This window comes from Copadichromis virginalis, linkage group LG9 (genome assembly GCF_057382275.1).
Source record: "Copadichromis virginalis isolate Kocher_CV1m ecotype Utaka linkage group LG9, C_Virginalis_male_GT1.1, whole genome shotgun sequence".
NCBI lineage: Eukaryota > Metazoa > Chordata > Actinopteri > Cichliformes > Cichlidae > Copadichromis > Copadichromis virginalis.
Genome location: NC_140626.1, coordinates 12,849,108 through 12,873,963, shown reverse-complemented (window position 1 = coordinate 12,873,963; position 24,856 = coordinate 12,849,108). Strand labels below are relative to the sequence as shown.

The 24,856-nt window shown below is 39.5% G+C and overlaps 2 protein-coding genes across 4 annotated transcripts; one reads left to right on the top strand and one right to left on the bottom strand.

Annotated features, from left to right (window-relative positions):
• The first annotated feature begins 192 nt into the window (after positions 1–192).
• Positions 193–5,960, top strand: LOC146701481 (uncharacterized). 3 transcript variants are annotated; one of them, XM_085467848.1, is made up of 16 exons: positions 194–308; positions 739–817; positions 1,017–1,134; positions 1,236–1,304; positions 1,457–2,059; positions 2,278–2,510; positions 2,608–2,786; positions 2,882–2,975; positions 3,390–3,746; positions 3,842–3,959; positions 4,034–4,125; positions 4,227–4,341; positions 4,712–4,813; positions 5,015–5,182; positions 5,308–5,463; positions 5,698–5,960. In XM_085467848.1, the coding sequence occupies exons 5-16, from the start codon at positions 1,951–1,953 to the stop codon at positions 5,910–5,912; spliced, it is 1,938 nt and encodes a 645-aa protein (XP_085323974.1). In that variant the 5' UTR covers positions 194–308; positions 739–817; positions 1,017–1,134; positions 1,236–1,304; positions 1,457–1,950; the 3' UTR covers positions 5,913–5,960. The 3 variants fall into 3 exon arrangements, with proteins under 3 accessions (XP_085323973.1, XP_085323974.1, XP_085323972.1); XM_085467847.1 differs by having other exon boundaries at positions 193–817; XM_085467846.1 differs by lacking the exons at positions 194–308; positions 739–817 and having other exon boundaries at positions 958–1,134.
• Positions 5,961–8,630: 2,670 nt separating this feature from the next.
• Positions 8,631–12,693, bottom strand: LOC146701480 (uncharacterized). Its single transcript, XM_085467799.1, has 6 exons — positions 12,632–12,693; positions 12,016–12,181; positions 10,258–11,049; positions 10,054–10,121; positions 9,500–9,543; positions 8,631–8,772 (listed from the first exon to the last, which is right to left on the bottom strand). The coding sequence occupies exons 2-6, from the start codon at positions 12,050–12,052 to the stop codon at positions 8,721–8,723; spliced, it is 993 nt and encodes a 330-aa protein (XP_085323925.1). The 5' UTR covers positions 12,053–12,181; positions 12,632–12,693; the 3' UTR covers positions 8,631–8,720.
• Positions 12,694–24,856: the final 12,163 nt, after the last annotated feature.

Here is a 24,856-nt window from a genome sequence, read left to right as displayed (position 1 = left end):
AACACGAAAGTATCACTGATAATTCAACAATAAAATCGCTTCATGTTGTGGCCATCACACAGTGTTTTCCAAACTGATTCACGATCTGAAAGTGCGCAGATTTAAGGTACATAATCCTTTGTTAGGTTTATTATTTTCATTTCACACGTAAAACACATTTATAGATTCATTCACCACTCCTGTAGTTTTGGACGCGCTCGGCTCCAGCCAATCAGACGCAACCTGTGTAAGCAAAGGCTGATGGGAGAACGGAGAGACCCATTTATAAGAATAAGAAAATGAGGCGGAACTGATTGATTCTAATGCAGGTATGTAAAAAATACATATATTTAAAGTAATACCTTGATGTGTGTTTCAAAGTTTGTTTTTTCATAAAAGCTTCAAACAAACAGAGGTGACTGATCTCGGAAACGGTGTAATGTATTTAAAAATGGCTACAGCTACCGTCAGCATGCTTGCTAGGTAACGACTACACGTGTCTACTGCAGCATTAGCCATTTAATCCAACGATGATGGATTAAATCTATTACAAACGTTAAAGGACTTGTGTGCTGCAAAATACCCTCACATGGTGCGTAAAGCAGTTTTTGCGCTAAGAGTTCTGCTAGCTCTTTACAAACTGATGATGCTAACGTTAATTGCTAACATTAACCGGAGCGCCAAGACTGAAAATCATTTGAATTGCGTTAGTTATGTGTTTATGTCACTGAGTTCTGCAAAAATCTCTTTCCTCTTTAGCTTGAAAATGAGTGATTCAGAGGATCCCGAGCTGGAGGAAGAGCTTCAGGCTGCTGACGAACTCCTTCAAGATATGCAGGTAACATTTTTAGTGGAAACAGTTGTTAAAGAGGGAACACGCTTGTCTAATATTTTGTACGGAGTAAACGTTATGTTATTTGAATTTTTTTTTTAAGTTTATGTCAAATTAAGTTGGTTAACTTAACATGTTTTATAATCTTTGCTTTAATCATAGACTGTATTTTAGGTGTTCCCTTTTTTCCTTGTTAATTGCGTAGAATGATGCACAGAGTGAACCTCAGCCAAGACCAGTGCGCTGGAAAAAACGTGACAGACAGGGAGCTTTTATTCCTCAAAGACCATCAACCAGTCGAAGTACTAGTTGCATGCCACGTGGTCAGTGTTCACACAACCATTGATTTTATCTCACAACTTGTTTTCACCAAAGAATTTCAGTAAGTAAATATTCTTCATTCCCCCCCCCCCCCCCCCCCCAGTGTCCAGAGAGCAGCATCAATGTCCACGTGAAGAACCTAGTTATGTTGCCAGTGTCAACCCAACAAAAGGTACTTTACCTTCTTGTATATATTGTGATTTCTGTTTACTTTTATATTTGTTGTTATAGTTGAGTTATGCAGGGCTTTTGTGCAGTCCTAAGAAACATACTGCCTAGAGTGTTTTTCAGAGTTTCTTCCTTTCTTTATTTTTTTTCTGTTAGTGTATGGAACTGAGGTGCTTCGTCAGGAGCTCCTTCAGTTGTTGGAGGATGGAGAAGAGGACGCAGCCATGACTTGTGAGACGTCGTCTGAGTCAGCTGCTACTCACTGGGCGATCAGAAATATGGTGTCCTCGCAAAAGTGGAAAGAGGCCAGGCCTTGTCTTATAGACAATATGTTAGCTACTCTGGATCCACAGTCACACCGTGTGTGTCAGTGTGGCAAACAAGTAGTTGTGAGGTGTCTGGACTGCCTGCCTCTTCCATTCCTTTGTGCTGACTGTGATATTGCAGTTCACACACGCTTTGTCCTGCACAACAGAGAGGCAGTAACAGGAGGGTTTTTGCAGCCTTCATCAGAGTTTCACAAGCCAATAGGTACAGTTTTTAAGTCTTATGCATTTCTTGCTATGTATGAGTATGAGTGGGTGCTGTTATTGTATATTTATTGTGTATCAGTTAATTTCTAATTCTTTTTATATATATTGTGTGTTTTAATGTTAGTTCGGCTGTTGCCTGTGCAAAGGCCAGACCATGTGTGTGACTGCCCAGCAGGTAACGTTGAGGTTTCACCCGGCGCAATTGTGGCTCTTGTAACCATAAATGGTAAGTTGCCCTTTTGTCACACACTACATACACAATAGATGTGTTTGGAGGTTTTATTGCAAATTGTGCATTGCTATCTTGGTTTTAATTACCCTCGGCCCGCAGTATATGTGGGCACCTGTCAAAGGTCATTTGGATTTACCAGACCGATTTGAAAACAACATGAAAAAAATGAATGCTTTGAGCCATGACTGAATTTATCCTTATCCTTTCTAAAGGCCGTTATAACCTTGCACTGCCAGTGGTGAGCTGCACCAGCTGTGGCCTAATGTGGTCCCCCTCAGTTAAGGACATCCTGGGTAGTGGATATTGGCCTGGCACCTTAAATTTCTGCACCCTGTTTTCAATGGATGTCTTTCAGTCTTTCTATGACATTAAGAAGGCTGCACCAGGGATGTCACTTAAGGCATTTGTCAAAATGCTGGATGAACGAACAGCCCATTTTGGAAGGGTGAGTTTCTAAATTTGCTAAGTTTAAGGAAATTGTGCAAATCAATGTTTATGATGACTGTCCTTGAATATTCTGTTGTATGTCCTCTATGTAAAAGAATGGCCGAATATCAGCTGATGCCTTCAGTAAAAGTTTCTTGGAGTGGAGTGCTGTAAAGTTTGAGGTGGACAAGATGTGCAAGGAGCCATGCTTTAGCTGCCCTGCCTGCACTCCAGACATGCTTGCCGTCTCAGTTGATGGAAACCGCAAGCTTTATCGCTTTCAGTCTAATGCAAGGTACGTTATGCATTGTGTACATAAGTCAAATATGGATTTGTAGAAAAATGTATTTTAATGTTTCTTTTCAAACAACTGTCACTGTGTTCGTTCAGCACTTCAGAGCAGGGGAACTTTGAAGGTGTCTTCATTGAAAAAGATGAGGAAGTTGCTGAGTTTGTGAAATACATCCAGAGACACACAAATCATGTAAGATACACATATATATATTAGTGCTGTTAGCGTTAATCTTGTTAAAATGACGTTAATGCCGTAATCATATACGTGTGTGTGTGTGTGTGTGTGTGTGTGTGTGTGTGTGTGTGTGTGTGTGTGTGTGGACATATATGGATGGGTCGATATTTTTTTTATTTTTCTCTTGGTGTTGTCGTAATACTATTTACTTTATTTTATCTTAATGTTTACTTAATTTTGTCACCATGTGTATTTAAAAAAAACAACATGATTTTTATTTTGTGTTATCAGTGCTGTCCTGGGGAGATCTGAGGTCTTGTGTGACTCGAGGCTAATTCAGCTAATTGTTATGCGTTTGTTTTAAAAAGTTTGTCCCTGATAGGGCTTAATCATGTCATGTCTTTTATGTTAAAATCTTTGAGTGTATAGGTCCCGGGGAAAGGGTTGTGCGGATCTTCATCTTGGACTGCAGCAAAGGAGTCGTCCAAAAAGTCCACTGGGAAGTTGGATGAGGAGGGCATGGAAATAGCTGTTTGTCGCCACGGAGTCCTCTTAGCTGCATTGAACATGTTTCGAGGGGAGATCTTTGCTTACCCCCTTTTTCTCCAGAGGAAGTTGGCAGCTAGCATCCCAGGACATATTACGTTCCTTTGCTCCGATGTGGCCTGTAAATATTTCCCCTATTTAACCAAGGTGGCTCAGCAGTGCCCTGAGCTGAGGAACCTCTTGTCAATGCGTCCTTTTCTCTCTGTCATGCATGCAAAGGCTCACACTTGGAAATGCGAGGTATACTGCAGCTTGTAGTTTTGGATTAGTTTGAGACATTTTGTTATAAGGTTGAATGAATTCAGCAGTCATGTATTGTGACCTCCTTTCTATAGATCAAATGGGGAGGTGCGTTTCAGGATGGGGCCGGTTCAACAGTTGGAGAAGAGGTGGAACAAGTAAACAGTTTCCTGTCTAGGGCGGCCATCACAACGAAGTACATGTCTAAAGCAGGTGTGTGTCCGTGTCTGAGATTCCACTCAGTCTCCTGCTCATTAATTCTAATTTGTATACTAACTGAAATGCAGGGCGAACAGACATGCTGACCCTCCTGGCTTTGGGGTGGAACAAAAGGAAAGTGGAACAACTGGGCCGCACTTTGAGCCAGCGATATCTAAAGGTCATTTTTTCAACACCCATTTTAATGTGTGTGGTAATGGGGGGAAAACACCAGTACTCTTTTAATGTCAATATGAATGACATTTATGAATGCATTCTTAGATCATAAGGATCCTTAGAGAACAAGTGGAGAGCCTGAATGCGACCAGAAATGAGCTGGGTGTGGATGACGACACACTGCAGCAATGGGTGGCCGATGTGCAGAAATGGGCTGAAGGTGAGTCTCAATATAATGCACTCATGTATAACAATAGGACCCACCATGGCCTCATTAAAGAACTTAGAGTTAAGATCTTTCTGACAGTGTCAACAAACAATGAAAAATAAGCCTTGGAAAAGCAAATTTATGGCAGAGTTGTTGCGTTTCATCAAATTGGATAGAACCTGGGTTGAAATGATGTCGTACTAGTTGGTTTTATAAACCTGAACACCAACATACTTGTTATCTCATGATTATCATGAGATGGCAGCACATGAAGGCTCCAGATGTCTTATAATGAATGTCATCAAGTCAGTGATTACAGAGTCCACTGTAGTTTGGTGACTGTTACTCATCCTGTATTCTGATTAATATTCCTCTCACTTAGAAAGTGATCAAACTGATGGCAGCCTTGGAGCGTTGCAGGCACGAATAGAGGAGCTTGTCGTCATCATCAGAGTGCGAACACAAAGTCTTTACAGACAAAATGGTACGTCCCAGTTTCTTTGAAACGGACCGTTTGATGCTCAGTTTGTACAGCTTGTGCAGCTACTTTGTAAACAGAATCAAATCAGATCCAGGTTTGTTTAAGCTGGATGTGATTTGTTCTAGCAAACAAATTGATGAGTGTAGATTAAAATGAAACTATATACATTATGTGAAGGTGTGAATTTTTTATGATTATTTACAGATAGCAACAAGAGGCGACACAGAATTCGCAAGGTCATCTTAGTTGAGAAGAAACGCTTGGCGGCTGCTGTTGACGACTACAACAAGCTCGCAGAACCAACAAAGCAAATCGTATCCAGTGATGCCCTCATGCAGACCGATATTTGGCCCTGGCAGAGCACAAGTGAACGTAAGCTCTTGATTTATAAATATCCTTTTTAAACAAGCTCCCAGTATCTGAGCAGTAGTTGAATGTTTTGTTCTTGAATCATAATATGCTGCTATGTTTTCCCATCTGATGTTGTTAAACTGTAGCTGCTGCTGACCTCCGGACAAAGAGAAAGGTCTTTGAGAAGGTGATGGCTGTGAGGCGCCTGAGAGAGGAGGAGATGATCCTTTGCAGGGAGATGCGGCATCACTGGACAGTGTTGCGAATGCGTTCTGTGGTGTTGGGGACAATCTCCTCAGACTGTAAGCACTTTATTTATTTATTAATTTTTTGATGAATCGATTGAAAATAAGAGCAGATGCTAAAGTCTTACTGGATCTTTTACCTATATCTAGATTGCTAGCTAACACTGCCTTCTCCCTTTTAAAAAAATGTTTAATTACAGCATCCTAATTCATTGTGTTTATGAGGTGATGTTTTTTTGTTGTTTGTTTTTTTTACTTTTCTCATATTTATTTGTTTTGTTCTTTTTACAGCCTCCTTTGTTGGCTTGTCGGAGGATGCACAGAAGGGACTCTGTAGCCTGGTTTTAAAAAAACAAAGTGAACTGAAAGCTGAAATGCTCAAAGTAAAGGACATGTACAAGAGAATCCTCAGCCACCAACCACTCCTGGAAATGGACTCGGAGGAGGAGGAGGACATTCCAGACGATGCCACTGAGAGTGATTTGAGCACTTCTGATGAAGACTGATTGTGTCATCATTGATGTTATGTTTGGTAAAATAAAAAGTTAATCACATCTCTGTTCAATGTGATTTTTCAACAGACATTTTACATTTTGAGAAGAAAAATGGAATTTCCTTGGTGCAGTTGTTTACCCTGAATCATTATTTCCCATCTAATTTAATGACTAGTGTACATGTTCAGATACGATAACATAATTTAATTTATGGGATGCTTTCTGGGCTGCTCAAATAATCACAAAATTTAAAAGCACCAGGCAGCACACTCACAAGTAAATTTTTTGTTCAGTGTTTTGTCGAAGAAATCAACAAGTACAACTGAGATGTTTGCTGTAGTGGTGTGTTTGTTAAGAAGCATGCCAGCACACTGGTGAACTGACAGTCCCAGAATGCACCCGAGCCATTGACTCGCCCCAGAGCAAATGAAATTGCTTATCTAGAAAGACAACCGTTATCAAAAAAGAAGTAAAAGAGTAGGAAACAAATGGTAAGGGAAGGTACTGTGGGGTAGGAAAGAAAGGCCAGAGCTGTGCAAAATGACCTCCAGCAGGCCACAAATGTGCACGTCCGCTCAAACGGTCAGAAATGGACTCCATGAGGGTGGTATGAGGGCCCGACGTCCACAGGTGGGGTTGTGCTTACAGCCCAACACAGTGCCGTATGTTTGGCATTTGCCAGACAACACAAAGATTGGCAACTTTGCCACTGGCGCCCTGTGCTCCTCACAGATGAAAGCAGGTTCACACTGAGCACTTGTGACAGTCTGGAGACGCCGTGGAGAACCTTCTGCTTCCTGCAACATCCTCCAGCATGAGTTTGGCAGTGGGTCAGTTTTGGTGTGGGGTGGCATTTCTTTGGGGAGCAGCACAGCCCTCCATGTGTTCGGCAGAGGTAGCCTGACTGCCATTAGGTACTGAGATGAGATCCTCAGACCCCTTGTGAGACCATATGCTGGTGCGGTTGGCCCCGGGTTCCTCCTAATGCAAGACAATCCTAGACCTCATGTGGCTGGAGTGTGTCAGCAGTTCCTGCAAGACGAAGGCATTGATGCTGTGGACTGGCCCGCCCATTCCCCAGAACTGAATCCAATTGAGGACATCTGGGACATTATGTCTCGCTCCATCCACCAACTGCACCACAAAATGTCCAGGAGTGGGCAGATGCTTTAGTCCTGGAGTCTGGGAGGAGATCCATCAGGAGAGCATCTGCCACTTCATCAGGAGTATGCCCAGGTGTTGTAGGGAGGTCATACAGGCATGTGGAGGCCACACAGACTAGTGAGCCTCATTTTGACATGTTTTGAGGACATTACATAAAACCAGATTAATGATTCTGTATTGCATTGATCAAGGAACCAACCCAATAGGAGCTAAAGGAATCCTCTTGACATTACTTCACTCAGTAAGTTTATACTATGTTTAATGTGCATTTTCTTCATCAGTTTAGAACATAACATGTTAGCACTCCCTGGTCCTTTTTGGAGACAGATCCTGAGACAGCAGGCAGCTATGGAGAACTCGTGTCAGCTGTGGTAATTAAGGAATACTTTGATTTAATATTGATTTCATGACAACTATCCTCTGGCACATATTCCTGGATATATATAATGACATAAGTAAACTCCCATTTTAGAATCATTGCCTTCTTTGATCTGACTTATTGCCTCAGACTTTGGCCCTGTGTCCCCAAAAGTATAGAAAATCCATGACACTGAGTAAGAGGCCTTTATCATGTTATAAGTGAGAGAGTTTGGTGTAACAGTGGTTGAACATGCCAAATCAATCCACAACATACTGCCATTCCCCAGCTGTAACCTGCATATGCATCAAACCAAAATCCAGTATCATAGCCACAAAAAAGACATAAAGATTAGGTTAAAAGGGTTGTCTCATTTTGCCAGATAGCTTCATCCCAAAAAAGATAAACATTCTTCAAAAACAAAAGTTTGTGAATATTTGCTGTATTGCCAGGCCTAAAACAACCTGTTAAACTTATCAAATTATTGTCATAGATACAAACCTATTGATTGAAACAGAATAATCCATTGAAGCCTCCATCATCATCATCCACAATCACTGTTACTGTTCAGATTATTTTATCTCTGTTTTCCTCTAGAATGTTTTGAAAATCAGCATTTGATCAACAGACTTTTTAAAAGTTTATTTTGATCCTATTGTTTACGTGTGTAATTGCATTTTTATTGAAATTATGACAGGAAAACCCTCAAATTGTATCTTTGATATCTAATAATAATATTAACAATAATGTTACATATGTAATATGTACACAATAATATTGTGCAAACAAACAAGAAAAATAGCAAAAAATGTCATTTTTTTTTTAATACCCTGTATATAAAGACCACATATGACCACAACTCCAAATGTGCAATTGTCACTGCATCTAAACATGACATATCACAAAAAAGTAGAAACATATAATATACAATATGTTCTGAAGCTGGTACTGGTGCAGTTAACTTTGTTTTAGGCTCCCATACACAGTAGGTGTTACTTACTATACGTGCAGTGCAGTATTACTTTACCTTGTAATATGTTATAATAAGCAAGTCACTTCTATATTTATGATGATGTAGACAATAATGTTGGCTGATATGTAAAACTATGAGATGTCGAGTGCAGGGAAGATATTATTGATCGATCAGATTCATGAATATGTTAGGTACTTAAGCCACAATTAGAGAGTGAAACAGAGACTGACACTGGTTGAAATGTATAGTAAATATTTTATTTTGAACTTTTATGCTGAACTACAAACTGTGAACTGTGCGATCTCTGCGACCTGTGGTGCCTGGTTTACTGTGTGTAAAACTGCGCAGGTTCCCATGTGTCATCCCACACTTTGCCACTGTCAGGAGAAAAACATAAACAACAACGACAACCACACACAAAATAGGACAATTTAGGTTGTGACATATGACAATTTTTTAGGATGAAATATCTTCTATATTCATGTCATGCTTTATACACCTTCATTGTAATATAAATTAATCAAATCAAGTCAGAGAGTATTAATATATGTAGTAGATGTCAAGCAGGACCACAGCAGCAGCCACGATCCATTGGAACCTGCTGGATGAGAGAGCACAGAAACTCCAGGGAAGAAGTTTAGTTAGTAACATGCATGAACTGCATTACTGAGACATGTATGTTTACAGATGGTGGTGAGGGAGAGGGGGAGAGTTTTCAGTAAAAGGAGACGTGACTGCATCTTCAACCAATACTGAGCCTGCATAACCCTGAAAGAGACAGAGAGAGAGGGGGGGGACACTAACCCCCAGCAGTCTGGTCCTATTACAGCATAACTAAGGGCTGAGCTGAACCAGCCCTAACTATAAGCTCTATAAAGAAGTAAAGTCTTATGCCTACTCTTAAAAGTGTTGACCATGTCCACCTCCAAAACTCATAATGGACTTTGGAGGTGGACAGCTATCAAGCTCCTCACAGAAGAGGAGCTCGATAGCTAAAAGCTCCCAATTTACTTTAGTCCAAATACATGAATTCAAATTGAGTTGATAACTATTTATCAACAATATGAATGTCTGTTCCCGTCCAACAAAGTTGTTACTACATACCATGTTGAGCAAGGCTTCCACTTGACTTTAACTTCTTCTTTTTCCTGAAAAACATGATATAAACAAACAATTAATTAAGAAAGACATGCAAGTTGCATACAAAAAGGAGCTTATAAACATTTGTGTACTATTGAATGGCTCAATATATTATACAATTAGTTTACAAAAACATAAGAACCACTACAATGCTTGTACTGCCAGCATCGAGTGCATGTCAGCAAAGCAACACTGCTTACATTGTGGCTCACAAGAAAAACTAACTGAAGCAGATGTTACTGAATGGGAAGGAGCACCTCCACATCAATCACTCCTTCTGAGCATGATGTCAGGAGGACTTTAAAGAACGTAAACATCAGGAAGGCAGCATGACCAGGTCGTATCAGGTGGTCTGTTCTTATTTAATGTCCTATTTGGAGTGAAATCCTGACTCAGTGGCTGAATTAGTGTAGATTCATCAAATACAAAAGCTTATGGATATTCAGTCAGGCACAGTTCAAATCCGGGAAGTCCAAAGACGCAAACAAATCTGCACAACAGCAGGCTAAATTACTTACATTTACAACTCTCCTGTCTACTATCTCTTCATATTTGAAAATCTTCTGTGTACGGTGTTTTCGGCATTCTGAAAAATAACAAATGAAATATTTACATGAGTTCTGTAAAACTGGAAAAAATGCAAAAATTAAGAAAAAGAAATCTTAACAAACTTAACGAACATGTCATGTGTTTCGTACATTTACAATACCATAACGTCTAACCTTTCCTTGTCCTTTTTTTGTTTGGGACATCCGAGGTGTACACCGTAGAAATTGAGGGAGATGCAGGATGTGGAGATGGAGAGGAGGATGCAGGAGAAAGCAGAGATGGAGAGGAGGATGCAGGAGGAAGCAGAGATGGAGAGGAGGATGCAGGAGAAAGCAGAGATGGAGAGGAGGATGCAGGAGGAAGCAGAGATGGAGAGGAGGATGCAGGAGGAAGCAGAGATGGAGAGGAGGATGCAGGAGGAAGCAGAGACAGAGAGGAATATGCAGGAGGAAGCAGAGATGGAGAGGAGGATGCAGGAGGAAGCAGAGATGGAGAGGAGGATGCAGGAGGAAGCAGAGATGGAGAGGAGGATGCAGGAGGAAGCAGAGATGGAGAGGAGGATGCAGGAGGAAGCAGAGATGGAGAGGAGGATGCAGGAGGAAGCAGAGACGGAGAGGAATATGCAGGAGGAAGCAGAGATGGAGAGGAGGATGCAGGAGGAAGCAGAGATGGAGAGGAGGATGCAGGAGGAAGCAGAGACAGAGAGGAATATGCAGGAGGAAGCAGAGATGGAGAGGAGGATGCAGGAGGAAGCAGAGATGGAGAGGAGGATGCAGGAGGAAGCAAAGATGAAGAGGAGGATGCAGGAGGCTGACAGAGGGAAGATGTTGGTACAGGCTCTAAATGAAGAATAAATTCCTCGTTTAGAGCCTCTGGGTCTGGGACTGGTCCAGCATCGACACTGTCAGCAGAGGATGGTCCAGCTGCTGGTGTAGAACTTTTAGCAGGAGGTGAAGCTTGTAATTCTGAAAAATTTTAAATATTAAACATTCATTAAAATGGGTTGAAAAAATGTACAGTACACATAAACACATAATAAGTAGTGATTTGCATGTTTTCAGTTAAGTTTTTACTAAAGATACAACTGGTAAATATTGGCATCAAATAAGTCATCTCGCACACTCACTGACCCAAATAATTCAGTACAAGTGCCCTCTAGGGTAGTGTGACATCTGTAGTGCTTTTCTACATTGTACATTAAAAAATTAATGAGTGTGACTATAAATCCAGATAGATAATGACTTTTTCCTCTGATGACACTACTTTCCTGACTTTGTAGTGAATAACATTTGACACTTCAAGCTAGTACTGTGACTTAGGAGTTTTGTACAATGGTGATGCTAACTACCTCAGGGAGGTAATCAGGTAACCTCTTAAGAAGTATATAAGTTATTTAAGAATCTTGGTGTTCATATTGGTAACATTATATAACATTTGTTATACTAGAAAGTCTCGAAGAGAATTATCAGGTCTGGTTTTTGTGAAGATTTTTAAAATTACATTTGTATATACATGAGTGTGAAAGACCATACTATACACACACACATACAAAATTGTTCAGGTGGGTAACACCAGAGGTTCAGTATGGCTAGCTTTGGTGATGTGACCGACACATGGGGAGGTAATAAGGCAGATATAACACTATTTTCATGTTAGCAACAGGACACGTAGGGCAGCTGTCACCTCACAGCAAGAAGGTTACTGGTCTGAACCTTGGCTGAATAATAGAATAGAACAGAATAGAGTAGAGTAGAACAGAATAGCTGGTGACTGTTAACTATCCTCATCCTCACCATCTTGTTTGTCTCTATGTACCCCGTGATGATCTGCCTTCTTATCTAGGGTGTACCATGAGTATCACCCAAAGACAGCTAGGATAGGCTACCTGATAAGGACACCTGGTTACAGATAATGGACAAAGCATATCTTACTTCTCAGAAGGTGTTCATAAAGCTTCCTCATCTTCATGAGGATGTCACGTGCAGCACCTTCCGCTGGTTCGATCTGAGTGATCACGTCCCCTACTATACGGCCCTTACGGTCAAACTGTCCAAGAAACAGAATTGGTTGGTAGCCCAGGGCATGTAGCTTTGAAACCTGCAAGAACAACAAAGAAAAACATGCAGCCAGTCTTTCATGTAAGCAAATTGATGTATAACAAACCTTTAAGTTTCACATCTTTGTTGTTTTATTGTTGTCGATAGTTAAAAAGTATTTATGGTGACCAAACCTGTAAATGTATGATAAAATCCATCTTGAAATGTTTTGTCTCTCAGTTAATAGCCGATTAAATTAAAAATCAGAAGTAGCTTGAATAAAAATAGTTTTTAACAAGTTTTTTCTAGTTGGATGTCTTTAGTGTGATGATGTTATTCTGATGTGAATAACTTTTTTATTTATGCTCTTTTATAAATTAATATTTTATGTGTATATACATGTCTTGTTAGTTTCTTACTTCATGATATACAAGAAAACATTGACAACTGTGATTAATAAAGAATTGTCTACCAGACCAACCACTTATTAGATCAGAACTTTTAAACTTACTGACAACTGGGCTGAATTAACCACCCTGCTCGCATTTCTGTTTTTTAAAACAGAGGCAGCCCAGTTACTGTTTTTAAACTGTTCTTGTTTTTTTTTTTCAATCCCTCCTTTAGGTTCAGGCTGCCCAGGCATCCACTGCATGTCTTCCTGTTGCAGGTGTTTGGGGCCTGACAGGAAGGGCATGGTTTGGTTTTTGGCTTTGTCATTTCTGCAAATGAAAATGGAACATGTAGGGATTATTTCAGGTCTGTTTTGGTGAAACGATTACAAAAATAATTTATGACCAAAGAAATAACTTATATTACGAGGCAGTATTACACCATATTTAGAAAAAAATCAATTACGAGATTAAAGTCGTTAATATTGAGTTAATTACGTGAATAGGGTTAAAAAAAAACCCTGAATTGATTACAGAAAAGATACATTGCTAAAATAGAGCAGTACTAACATTAGCTGGGTGGCCAAGCAAGTGTCTTACACATGAGAATACATCACTAAAAAATTTAAATAAACTTTTGCAGAAGTAGTTCTCTTGGTACACAGACTGCTCTGTGAAAACATTTCAAGTTTAATATCAGTTTAATATCACTGAAATTAATATTTCAGTGAACATGCAAATTACCCACAGTTTATCACAACTTACTTAGCTAGGATCTGCCTCGTGTCCAGTCGAAAACTTCGCTGCAGGACCGTGAGTTGAAAGATACATTTACTACGACTCCCAAGATGCATTGCAGTAAAAACCATCCAATCGCCTTGCTTAAGATCTGTTGACGTGTCGCTAAAGGCGCGCTGTAGATAAATATTGCAATTTGTAAAAAATAAAATACTACAATTTGCATTTTTTAATTACATAATTAAACACTGGGCCAGTTTAATTTCGTATTATCGCTGGTTATTATTTTAGAGTAAATAAAGGAATAACGGGTAGCACCAAGCTGTTGTCATCTTCATTTCCATAGCGACGGCGGTTGAGGATTATGGGTAGTGTGCAGTTACGGGATTAGTGCGTCTGCGTAAATTGGTCTGATTGGCTGGAGCCGAGCGCATCCAAAACTAGCAGGAGTGGTGAATGAATCTATAAATGTGTTTTACGTGTGAAATGAAAATAATAAACCTAACGAAGGATTATGTACGTTAAATCTGCGCACTTTCAGATCGTGAATCGGTTTGGAAAACACTGTGTGATGGCCACAACATGAAGCGATTTTATTGTTGAATTATCAGTGATACTTTCGTGTTTTTGTTGAGAAATGTTAACGATGTCATTAAAAGAAAGCATTACATTAGGGAGAAAAACCCGTTCGCGGAGAGGGTACCCGGTTCTCCAGTTAGATTGTGCTTCACGGCGTCATGTTTCGCCGTGACGGGGTTATTATTGGAGTAAATGGATGGCTGGAGCCTCTGCTCGAAGCGTCTCTGATCGCCGCGAGCGGGTTCATATTGGAATGAATTGACAACCCACAGCGTCACATAAAAACGTGGAAGGGTACCTTAGGCGTCAGCATGAGAAGTTAAGGGACGTGACAAATCGTCATTATTTTACGCGTCGGGAGTGAGAACGGGTTGCTCCAGGATGGAAACATTTATCTTTTCACACACTTTCCTTGGCTGAACAATGACACAGCCTTAATCTACCTTATGCATCTCTTTTCTTTTTTATTATAGAAAAGGTCTTCATATGAATGATTTCCTTTTATTTATTTCATACAATCTGGGCATGATGGGTCATAAATGCACTGATTTTTGCAGCCACAGCCACTATCTCTATGTGACATAAAAGGGGATCGGTTAGATGCTGTTTTGTCACATGTCCTGAGGCTGATTTCACAATTATAGTGTTTTTTGAGAATGTTACATTTGGGACTTCTACAGTTAAAACAGATCTACACGCTCCTGTGTCCCAAAACATTTTTTAACGGCACACCTTTCACATATATTACAACTGTTGGCTTGTCTTCTGAACCTAACAGTAGTTGTTCTACATTGTAAACCTCCGCTTCATCTGTTTCACTTCCTTCCTCCCGTGCTAGTCATTCATCACTTTCCTGTTCCTGAATTACACTCCTGCAGTCTCGAGCAAAGTGCCCGTTTTTTTTCCACAATTACAGCATTTAATCTCTCTTTTGTCCCTTCTTTGTCCTGCTTTTTACTTTCTTTTGATTTTTTTCCTCATATAGCTCTTTTTGCAAAGCGGTTTTTAAAGCATTTATTGACTCTGGGTTGCATTTGCCTTGCCAGGCTGGACAAGAAATTTTATGTGGATTTCTCCACCTATTTGCACTGACTCTTCCTGCGTTTTGACAGTTTTTTTTCAAGCTTTTCTTCATCTGCTGTTAATTTTACTTTAGTTTTAGAATTACCCATTTTGAACTAATTACGTCAGAACTGTGACACCTTCTTTGGCATGAAAAAGTGGGAATGGGTTTTCAATAACAGCCTTCTACTCTCCCGCTATCCGAGAGAGCGGTTATTGATTTTACGTGATGAAGCACAACCCTTTTTCCACTTTAACCAATACGTGAGTGTACACAGGAAAACAGTTTGAGAAGTGGTTCGACCGCTTATTGGGTCGTAAAAACAACTCACTCCTCTATTTCAACACAAACAAAGCGCGTTTTTATAATTTTTATTGAGATTTTCCGTAGGCCTATTTCATGTAACACCTTCAACCTGTTCCGTTGCAGCCACTCCCAGAGCGACCGGAACTCGTTCCGTTACAGCTGCTACCCAGAGCAACCGGAACTTTTAATAGCGACTTCTAGAATTTCGCTCTTGCCTGTTGTCTTTAAGTCCCTCTTGGACTAAGATCTGTCGGCGCTAACCAGGTTTACACTATTTTAAAGGAAAATCTCAATATCAACGTATTTTAGCGCTTGATGGAATGCAGTGTTTCATATTCACCTTACTGTGGCGCTGCGTTTTTTGATCCGGTGCTCATCGGGTCCTGGAGCCGTGAAGGCCGAACGCTGACCGGAGATCGAATTCACGTGTCCGGGTTTTTCGTTTTACTGATCAGATTTCTTCCAGCGCAGGCGTCACGACGTCAGGACCCGATGGAGACCGTCTGTGGAAAACTAGACGTTAAAAATAACAGTCAGTTATCCGGCTCGAAGGACCAATTAAATGTCAGGGGTAGACATTTGTTCAAACACAAGTAAGAAATGAGACTACTGCAGACCAACTCAGTGTAATTAGAAAACGTGCGCACGGGTGAATGTCTCTGAGAAGACACCCACACGGGTGAATGTCTCTGAGAAGACAAAACACACCGAGCACAGGCTCGCTTGCTTTATTTATAAGGCAAAAATGGGTTACATAGTACTTCCTCTTTTAACTGTCAGGGAAGAGGTTAAACATTAAATCAGCTTATCTGATCTTTCACACACTGGGATAAGAATACAGAAGTATATCATGCTTTATCTGACATCACAGACACTGAAGGAAAAGAATGCATCATTATATCATGCTGTCAAACATCTCAGACACTGAGGTAAGGAATGCATCAGTTTTCCTTTAACAATAGACTTGGTTAGGTGATTCTTCAACAATAGGCTTGGTTATGTGAAAATATATGAACACACAAAATATAAGGCATACTTGGTTAAAATATAAGGCTTACTTGATTATATTGTATTATAGAGATTTGGTTATAATGTATAATGAAGAAAATCTCTAACACACCTGCTTGAACTCATAGTAGAAGAATCTGGGCGATGCACTGGTCTGCCTGCAGTCCAGGCCTTTAACCACCTGGAAACATTTGGCACATTTTGGAACCAAAAATATGACAAACTGAACACTGTTGAACCCTATGACACAAGAAAGGGACAACAATCTTTTCCAAAAAGTTTCACAAATGCTCTCCTCTGTTCCCCGAGTTTTACTGACTGCTGTTAAAAGAACAGGAAATGCTGAATGTGTCTGTTTTTTGGGGGGAACAATCAAACTCAGTATGACCTTTTTCTGTCTCTGAAAATAGTATATTTCCTCTCTTTAACCATTTGATATGTGTTCTATGTTCTGCTGTGAATAAAATATAAACTTATGAGATTTTGTTACGCCCCAGTCTAGGGGTACAGGAACGTAACATAAGAGTTAAAAAAAAGAAGTGACCCCGCCCTGGGCCCCAAAGCCACACAGAGAAAAAACAATTTCTTAGTGAACAGTGGTTTATTGTGCCTAAACTGAAGCGTGACTTCTGGGGTGAACAAAGGGCAAAATAACAAACAAAACCAGCTTAATCAGTCAAGAAGGTGCTACCTGAACCCTACATGATGAAAAGAACAAACAAAACACAAATGCTACGCCTAACTCCCTAACTGAATAAACAGAAGGAAATAATACAGAAAACAACAAGGCAGCTCACCACTTTGGCTTCAGTGACTATTTACAAGTGCTATTTACAAGTGAAGGCTAATTTACACACTATATTCAAAGCTCTGTAAGTCACGGGAATCACAAATATTACAGCGTTTGGAGGCCAGGGTCAGGTCTGCTGCTGCTGTCAGTGGCTGCCCCAACTGCTAGTGAGGGATTTTGAAAGCAACCACATGATCAGGGGACCAATCGGCAGCCGTCAGCTTATCCAATCAGGGACCTGCAGAGACTTAAAGACACAGACAGAACAAGAAACGGCTACCAAGACACATTATGGCCAGGGCCGTAACAGATTTGCAAATCATTTAATTCTGTTTTCAATTTACATCTTACAGTATCCCCAGAGTTTTTTTTTAGAACTGGGTTTGTAGAAAATTGCTACATTGTATAAATTGCACCCATGAATTTAGATTATTATATATTGTTTCAAAAAGATCCTGACTTCAGTACCATATTTGTTATAGTTTACTTTTATTTATTATTGCATATCTGTAGATGTTGTCAATAAGACATTGACAAATCCTAGCAAACTGTAGCTGAAGCAAAGGTAGTTTTAGGAACTGAAATGCTCACTTTTATATGAAAACATGATTTACATGAAAAACACTTACCGTATAAAAGAAAAAAAAATGGAACATAGACTGACATGTAACATATAACAACTTATGTAATGTAGAGTTAAATATACGAGTGGCAGAAGGTGCACTCTGATGAACTATGCAGAAGGACAATCTGAAAAAGACAGGAGACTGCAAGTTGGTGGCAGGTGAGAATGCAGCTAGGCAGCATCAGTAGTCTGTAGGATGACTTTTACATGAAGAAAAGAAATCAGGTGAAGGCAAAATTTAAATAGTGTAAGTTCAAAAAAGAATAATGTTGCACAGAGTTCAGGCGTTTTAGTTGACTGAGCTAAATCTGGTAAATTACTTAAGAAACATAAAATGCAATTAAACTTCCTGTTTTTCAATTTTACTCTATTGGCAAAGCATTGAGGATTTCTGTGACTGTCTTCAGTAAGAACTGTTTGTTCTAATATTATCAAAATCAAGTGAATGAGCCTTTTCCTCCAGTTTTTTTTTTTTCATTTCACGATAGGTGTGAGTCTGTCTCTTCAGGAAGCAGCCTAAACAGCAGAAAATGAAGATGCTCATTATGATGAAACTGAGTTTTTGAAGCAGAAACCTGGACCTTGTTTAGACTGAGTGCAGGACAGCACGCAGCAGCAGGATGTGATGTTTTAACAGTTCAAAATGTGCAAGGCTAAAAAAAGCCAGTGCAGAAGAAATGAGTGTGGACATGTATTGCACAGATGTTGTACAGAGAAATGTTGTTTTGTAGTTCATCTCAGGTAACCTGATAAGAATCAGGATGTTTGTGTCCGATCCATATATAGTTAGATAATGGCAGTGAACTAAAAAAACAAAACAAAAAAACCCTCTTTTAAATGAGGCATTAAAGTGATGTCACACTAGCAGTTTACTTCCTGTGAAATATTTTTGTTGTGTGCTTCCTATCTGTGTGTATTTTTGTTATGGAACATATTACATGTTTTAAATTCTGCTAAAATGAAGATGAAGCACACTTGTTATTTTTAATAACAAGCTTTGCACGTAATTGAAACATAAAATTCTCTTTTTGCATTTATTGACCTAAAATGTTGTGTGTTGGGCTGAGAGGCAACAGTAGTGACAACTTCACAATACTTGTGCATCCAAAGCTTACAGATACAATGTGATACTCGTACTGAGTGATGTGTATTCTGTAAAATGTTATGCACATTTCGAATAACCAACGTTAATAAAAAAGTGCTTGGGCTTGAGTAATTGCAGACTTAAGACCTTTCTGACTTCATCTATCACAGGACAGTATTATTCTTGCATTTTTTTATAATTAGCCCATAATTTCATGTCTATAGCAGCTTTGCAACTAAAACTAATTGACCTAAAGCACCTGTACTATGTATTCTCCCTGCATCTTGTGGTGGTGTAGCTTGTAAATATTAACTGATGATACAATGTGACATTCATACTTGAAGTTAGTAATTATATTCTGTAACCTTAGGTTTTGAATGAGGGAAGTTAGAAAACTTATTCTCAGAGTGACGGAGTCATTTTAGACTTTCAAGAAACAGTATTGACTGACTTCCTCTTTTACAGGATATAAACAGAAAGAACAAAATGCGAATTTCTGAGGTCAGATGGCCCAGGATGTGAGTGGTCGTTAAGGCGTCTGGGGAGGGAACTCAAAACTGGATTATAGATGGCAGACAGTTGGTGTCATAAACCACCGCCTCTTTCTTTGCAAGCTCCTTTGACTACGATGACCTGGATGACTGAGAACCTTCACAGACATTCTGGACATTAGTTTTGTAAATAAACTTGTGAACTCTTTCTCCAAAGAGCTCGAGTCTGTGCCTGAATCCATTCACACAATTCACAAATGTACATAAAGTAAAAAAAACAAAACAAAACATAACATACTTACAGCCATGAAATAACACATAAGGATAGAGTTGGGTTCAAAGAGACTGTTCAATCAAGACGGCACATGTGAGAATTACTTTCTGATCCTGGCTCTGCCAAGTCCTGATTGGTTACTGCAACTATGACCCGAAAAATACAATAGCACCACCTGCTGGTGAGTTTTAATCTCTGGCAGCACACAGCTGGTTAGGTAATATTAAGAAATATTTTATTTCTTAGCTTTGCTGTATGTTCAGTTCTACAAAGATAGAATCTTAACTTAATTTAGAAAGAAAACCAAAAACCCGAGGACAGAGCCAGCTCTTCATGCAGTTTTTTTTGTATACCTGATATCCCTATGTTGGTTTTGTCCCTGCATTATAATGTGATTGGTCAGTGGAATGTTGATTTAACTGATTAGTTCTGGAAAGTGAGTTAAGAAACACAAATTGTGGCAAAGCATTAAAGTTTTGGTTAGTCTTCAGTAAAAGCATGTTATTTTTATAGTATCATAATGAAGTGGATAAAGGTATTCCTCCAAATCTTCATTATACTTTAAATTTGGTCTGTTTGATTTAATAGAATCTTCAATATTTTAGGATTTGGGGGTAAATTTATAGTTTATCATTAACAGTGGAAAGTAACTATATTATTTGGATTGTTGAAGTGATTGTTAGGAAAAACTTCTTCTTTTGCCTGTTACACTGATATACCAAATTTGCCTGCATAAATACATCATGGCGCATGTGTGGTCATTCAGTCAGTTGAGAATTGATGATCGTAAACTGAGTTATATGTGAAGCTGTTTCAACTCACACAAACTGACACATTTATTCTTAATGACAAAAAATATCCCGTTGAAAATCACTGAAAATGCCATTTTTGATCACACATTTATCTTAATCTCATCTAATATATTCCTTTATATTAAAATTTTATTTTGGTATACTTGCTCTTAATTTTTATATTCGTCCACGAGGAGGAGCGTTTACCATTCAAGCATGCAAATGTTGACACTTTTTACTGTGATGTTGAATAATGGTGTGTGTGTGTGCTCATCCTACTTCTCCCTCCTACAATAGACTGGGGAGCACTGGCTTGACCTGAGATACATGTAGGATGAATTCACATGGACATAGGGAACTTTAATCTGACTGCTTATTACGGCCCCAAGTTCATAGGGACCAATGTAGCGTGGGGATAGCCTGTGGAAGAGAGATTTTAGGGGAATGTCCTTGACAGATAGCCATTCATGTTGTCCTGCAGTGTGCCTGGGAGCTAATGTACACTGTTAACCTTTGCTGTATTTTTCACAGTAAAATACCACAAAATGCCCAGTAACTTACCTGAAAACATTTCTACAGTTAATTACTGTAATTTGCTTTGCATTATGGGTATATTAAGGTTATTTACATTTACTTACTGTATTTTTTAAAATTGCGGTAGTAGTTATACCTACCGTTAACACATTAGCAGTAGTGCTACTGTATTATGTGATTTGAATGGTTCATCATACTGTTTGTGTATTTTTACTCTTTCAGTGGTTGGTTGCAATAGTGCATTACATTTTAACTCTTTCACTGCCAACCATTTCCAGATTTTCCTCCAACCTATGCCATTTGTCAGTATGATACCAGTGAAAGTATTATGGTTTTGACTTTTTAGGGGACTTGCCTGTGTGTAAGGTTCAAGAATTCTGATCATCTAATCTGCTGCATGCAGTTGTATGCACATGCACAGCTGCTGCAAGTGTGTGCTTGCCACTGCGTTGCCAAAGGCGAACTTCAGTCAGTGGAGAATATTGTAATAATTTGGCGGAGGCTTCTCAGTCGAGCAGTAACTGAATTGCTCATTTACTGAACGTGCAACATGTACAGAACTCTTCTGGGAACTACTCAACCCAACTTAGTGAAACACACACTGAATGCTTGCTGGCCCCGCCCACCCAACCACCTCTACCAACCACCACTCCATATCCTGACTGACATGACCTGTGATCCAGTGATTGACAGGAGAGGAAAGACAGGCCAACTTTGTTAACTCTTCGTTACGATATGCTCGAGAGGACAAAAGATTTTGCACCTGTTATTGTTGGACCTCTGTGTGGAAACTGTAAACGGGACGTCATAAGGTAATGCAAAGGACTCTCCTACCTAACATACTCGTTTATTAATTCTTAAGAGCATATATATTTTTTGTGTGTGTGGGAGGGAGGGGGGGCTTAAAATCGGTGTTAGCTTGGTCGAAATAGCACATTAGCTGAATTATTCTGGAAAAAATAGGTTGTGTGTGTTTTTTTTCTTTTCTTATTTAAATATATATTTAGATATATATTTTCCACGGGGAGGGGCGAAGAACACAGGCGCAACCACAGTCTTTGTCTTTTTCCCGCCGAGTGTGGTGCATTGTCCTCCTGCGCTTCTGTTCTATGACTATTGAGAAGCTGGCCACGCTAACAGTGGGACATTTAGCTTCAGCTAAAGCAGCAGGTAAAAATACACATTTAATGAGAATAAAGAAAGACAACTTTTTTTTTGGAAATTTAGAGACTGCTAAAACAATCTTATCCAGTTTTGAGCTTGCTCATGTAGGTTAGCCTGCTTTATTGAATTTTGAATATATGTTTACAGTAAAGTGGTTGAACTGTAAAACATCACAACAGTAAAGATACTGTAGATCAGTAATTACAGTAACTTACTGGCAATAGTGTTGCCAGTAAGTTGCTGTAAAAATACAATAAAATGTCTAACAGTGTATGTAATCAGTGTGCATAAAAACACTAATGGTCAACTGCTTTTGGCAGTGCCTCCCAAGTCATTCAAAAGGAGAGAGACCAATGGAGGATGAGGTGACACAAGAATTTCACTCACATGTGCTGTACCAATGTACCTGCACATGTGATGTGACAATAAAAGTGATTTGATTTGATTTGAGTGAACTGTGATGTCAGAGATTTACAGTTAACAAACAGTCAGGTGAATAAACAACAATGAGACACTTGTGTAGGTTAACGTGCTGCACGGGTGAAAAGCTCAGAGCAAATCACACCGAACTGCAGTATTCGTTTATTTTTATAGGTTACATTGTCAATATGCAAATATAATCACATTTCCTGTCACGCAGGTCCTGATGTCTGTCTGCATGCAAGCTGTGTGTGTGTGTGTGTGTCACAGAGTATGTGTGTTGCAGGTCAATTTCTAAGAATAATATAATGCAAGTCAACTTCTGCGGATATGTATTTCTGTGCTGGTCTCTTGTCAGTGTCACAGGCTCAGAAAACTGTGTCTGGTGAAATATGTATAACATAACTTTTGAAGCATAAGCAAATAAAACAATAAAAACTCCCTGACATGTGAGCATACTCTACCCAGGGGAGATATCAGGGCCAGGTTGCCAGTGTGACAAAGTGGTCAATGAGGTTATTTGAAAAAGTAAAACATGACAACGCAACCTCGGGGAATTTCACCCCCATGAAATACAGTGTTTTTAAAACCAGAAAACGATTACACACGTTCAAAGATGCACAACAGAGGCAGACTGGCTCTATTATTAATATATCTTCAATTATATTTGTAAAAATAAAAACAAGGAATAAAACAACAAAAGTTGACTGTGGTACAGCCCATTCTGTGATAGTTTGCTAAATTAAATAAAACTATATATTGAACTGGACTTACCAGGAGCTGAGGACCAAACGAAACTCACATGTAAAATCAAGTCTACACCCCAGGTGCTGTACAACAACGGAAGTGTGGAAAACGATTCACCACCGGAGGTCCCACAGCTACTGGTATGTCCTCAGTTCACTGCAATAAAAACAAAAACAAAACTCATTAAAGGTCACAAAAACCTTAAAGTACACCGAACACCAGCATTGCACACACTGACAAAGGACTATGTATATTTCAAAATTTAATTAAAAAAAGAAACCACTTAAACGCACGCACACAAACAGACACACACACACACACACACACAACCAGCACAATCCACGGGCAAAGGATCACTCCAGACAGGCTACGTGGGCACAAGTATGAACAATATTACAAAGTAAAACTGTAGATAAAACAGTTTTACTGTCTTGTCTGGAGAAGACCAGACAAGACAGTAAAACTGTTTTATCTACAGTTTTACTGTCTTGTCTGGAGAAGACCAGACAAGACAGGAGTTCTTCTAGGAGCTCAGTTAGGATTTTTTGTTTAGAAGGTTAGGTAAGTGAATTGTCTTTTGGTTGGTTTTCATTTGACAATGACAGAAAGGATCACAGATTTACCAGAGGAGACAGGTAAGGCAGTGACGAAATCAAAGGCAATATGCAACCACGGCTTGAACCCCAAGCAATCACACCAAAATGTGATTTGTGCTAGAGAAGTGTAGTTGGATGATAACAAAGAGAAAGTAGTCAGAACTGAGGGGATTGCACTACTAGAAGGAAAAATTGCACACAAATGAATCCAGGCGATCGATACCTATAACCTACCACTCATCAAAAACCAGGTGGCCAAACGAGGAGACATAAGCCACTGGTATCAAGACAAGAAAGCTCCTTATAATGCATGCAGGGTTTCACCAAGTCCAGCACCCTGAGACTGTACACTAAGTGGAAGGAAGGGGTCTGAGGACTGGTGAGTGTCAGAACCACCATCCAGGATGAAAATACAAACATCCATGAATACATCAGGAAGATGGCCACAGCTGACCTACTTAGTGAATACCTCAGGCAGCAGAAACCTGAGAAAGAAATGGTGCAGGAAGAGGAACCATCATGAAAGGCACCTGCCTTTCCAAGTATTCATATTTACATATATAGATCTCATTCATAGTTAATCTCTTTTTTACTCTAAAGTTGTATTTTTTGTCTCCCATTTTAAACTTCAGCATGTTTATATAATTCCAGACACCACCCACAAAGCAGCAAAAAGAGACCGCATTAGAAAAACATTTTGAAGATGACGACAGCAAGCCTTTGTCCTTACAGCAACAGCAACACCAGCCCCTCATCTGTAGCACATAGAATGGATCAAGAATCCAACTGTATAGAAGGCTTCTTCCTATTCCAACCAAGGACAGCACCACCCTCTGGTAGAGGATGAAGAAGGCCACATATTAATAATAATATTAATGCAGTGAGGTGTATAGACAGAAAGTGAAAGAGAAAGATCACTGAAGTAGAAATACTCAATGCATCATGGGAATGCCACAGCAGCCTACACCTATTGTATCAAAGTTAGAGGAGGATTCAGGGTCACCTGATCCAGCCCTAACTATATGCTTTAGCACAAAGAGAAGTTTTAAGCCTAATATTAAAAGTAGAGATAATGTCTGTCTCCTGAATCCAAACTGGGAGCTGGTTCCACAAAAGAGGGGGCTGAAAGCTGAAGGA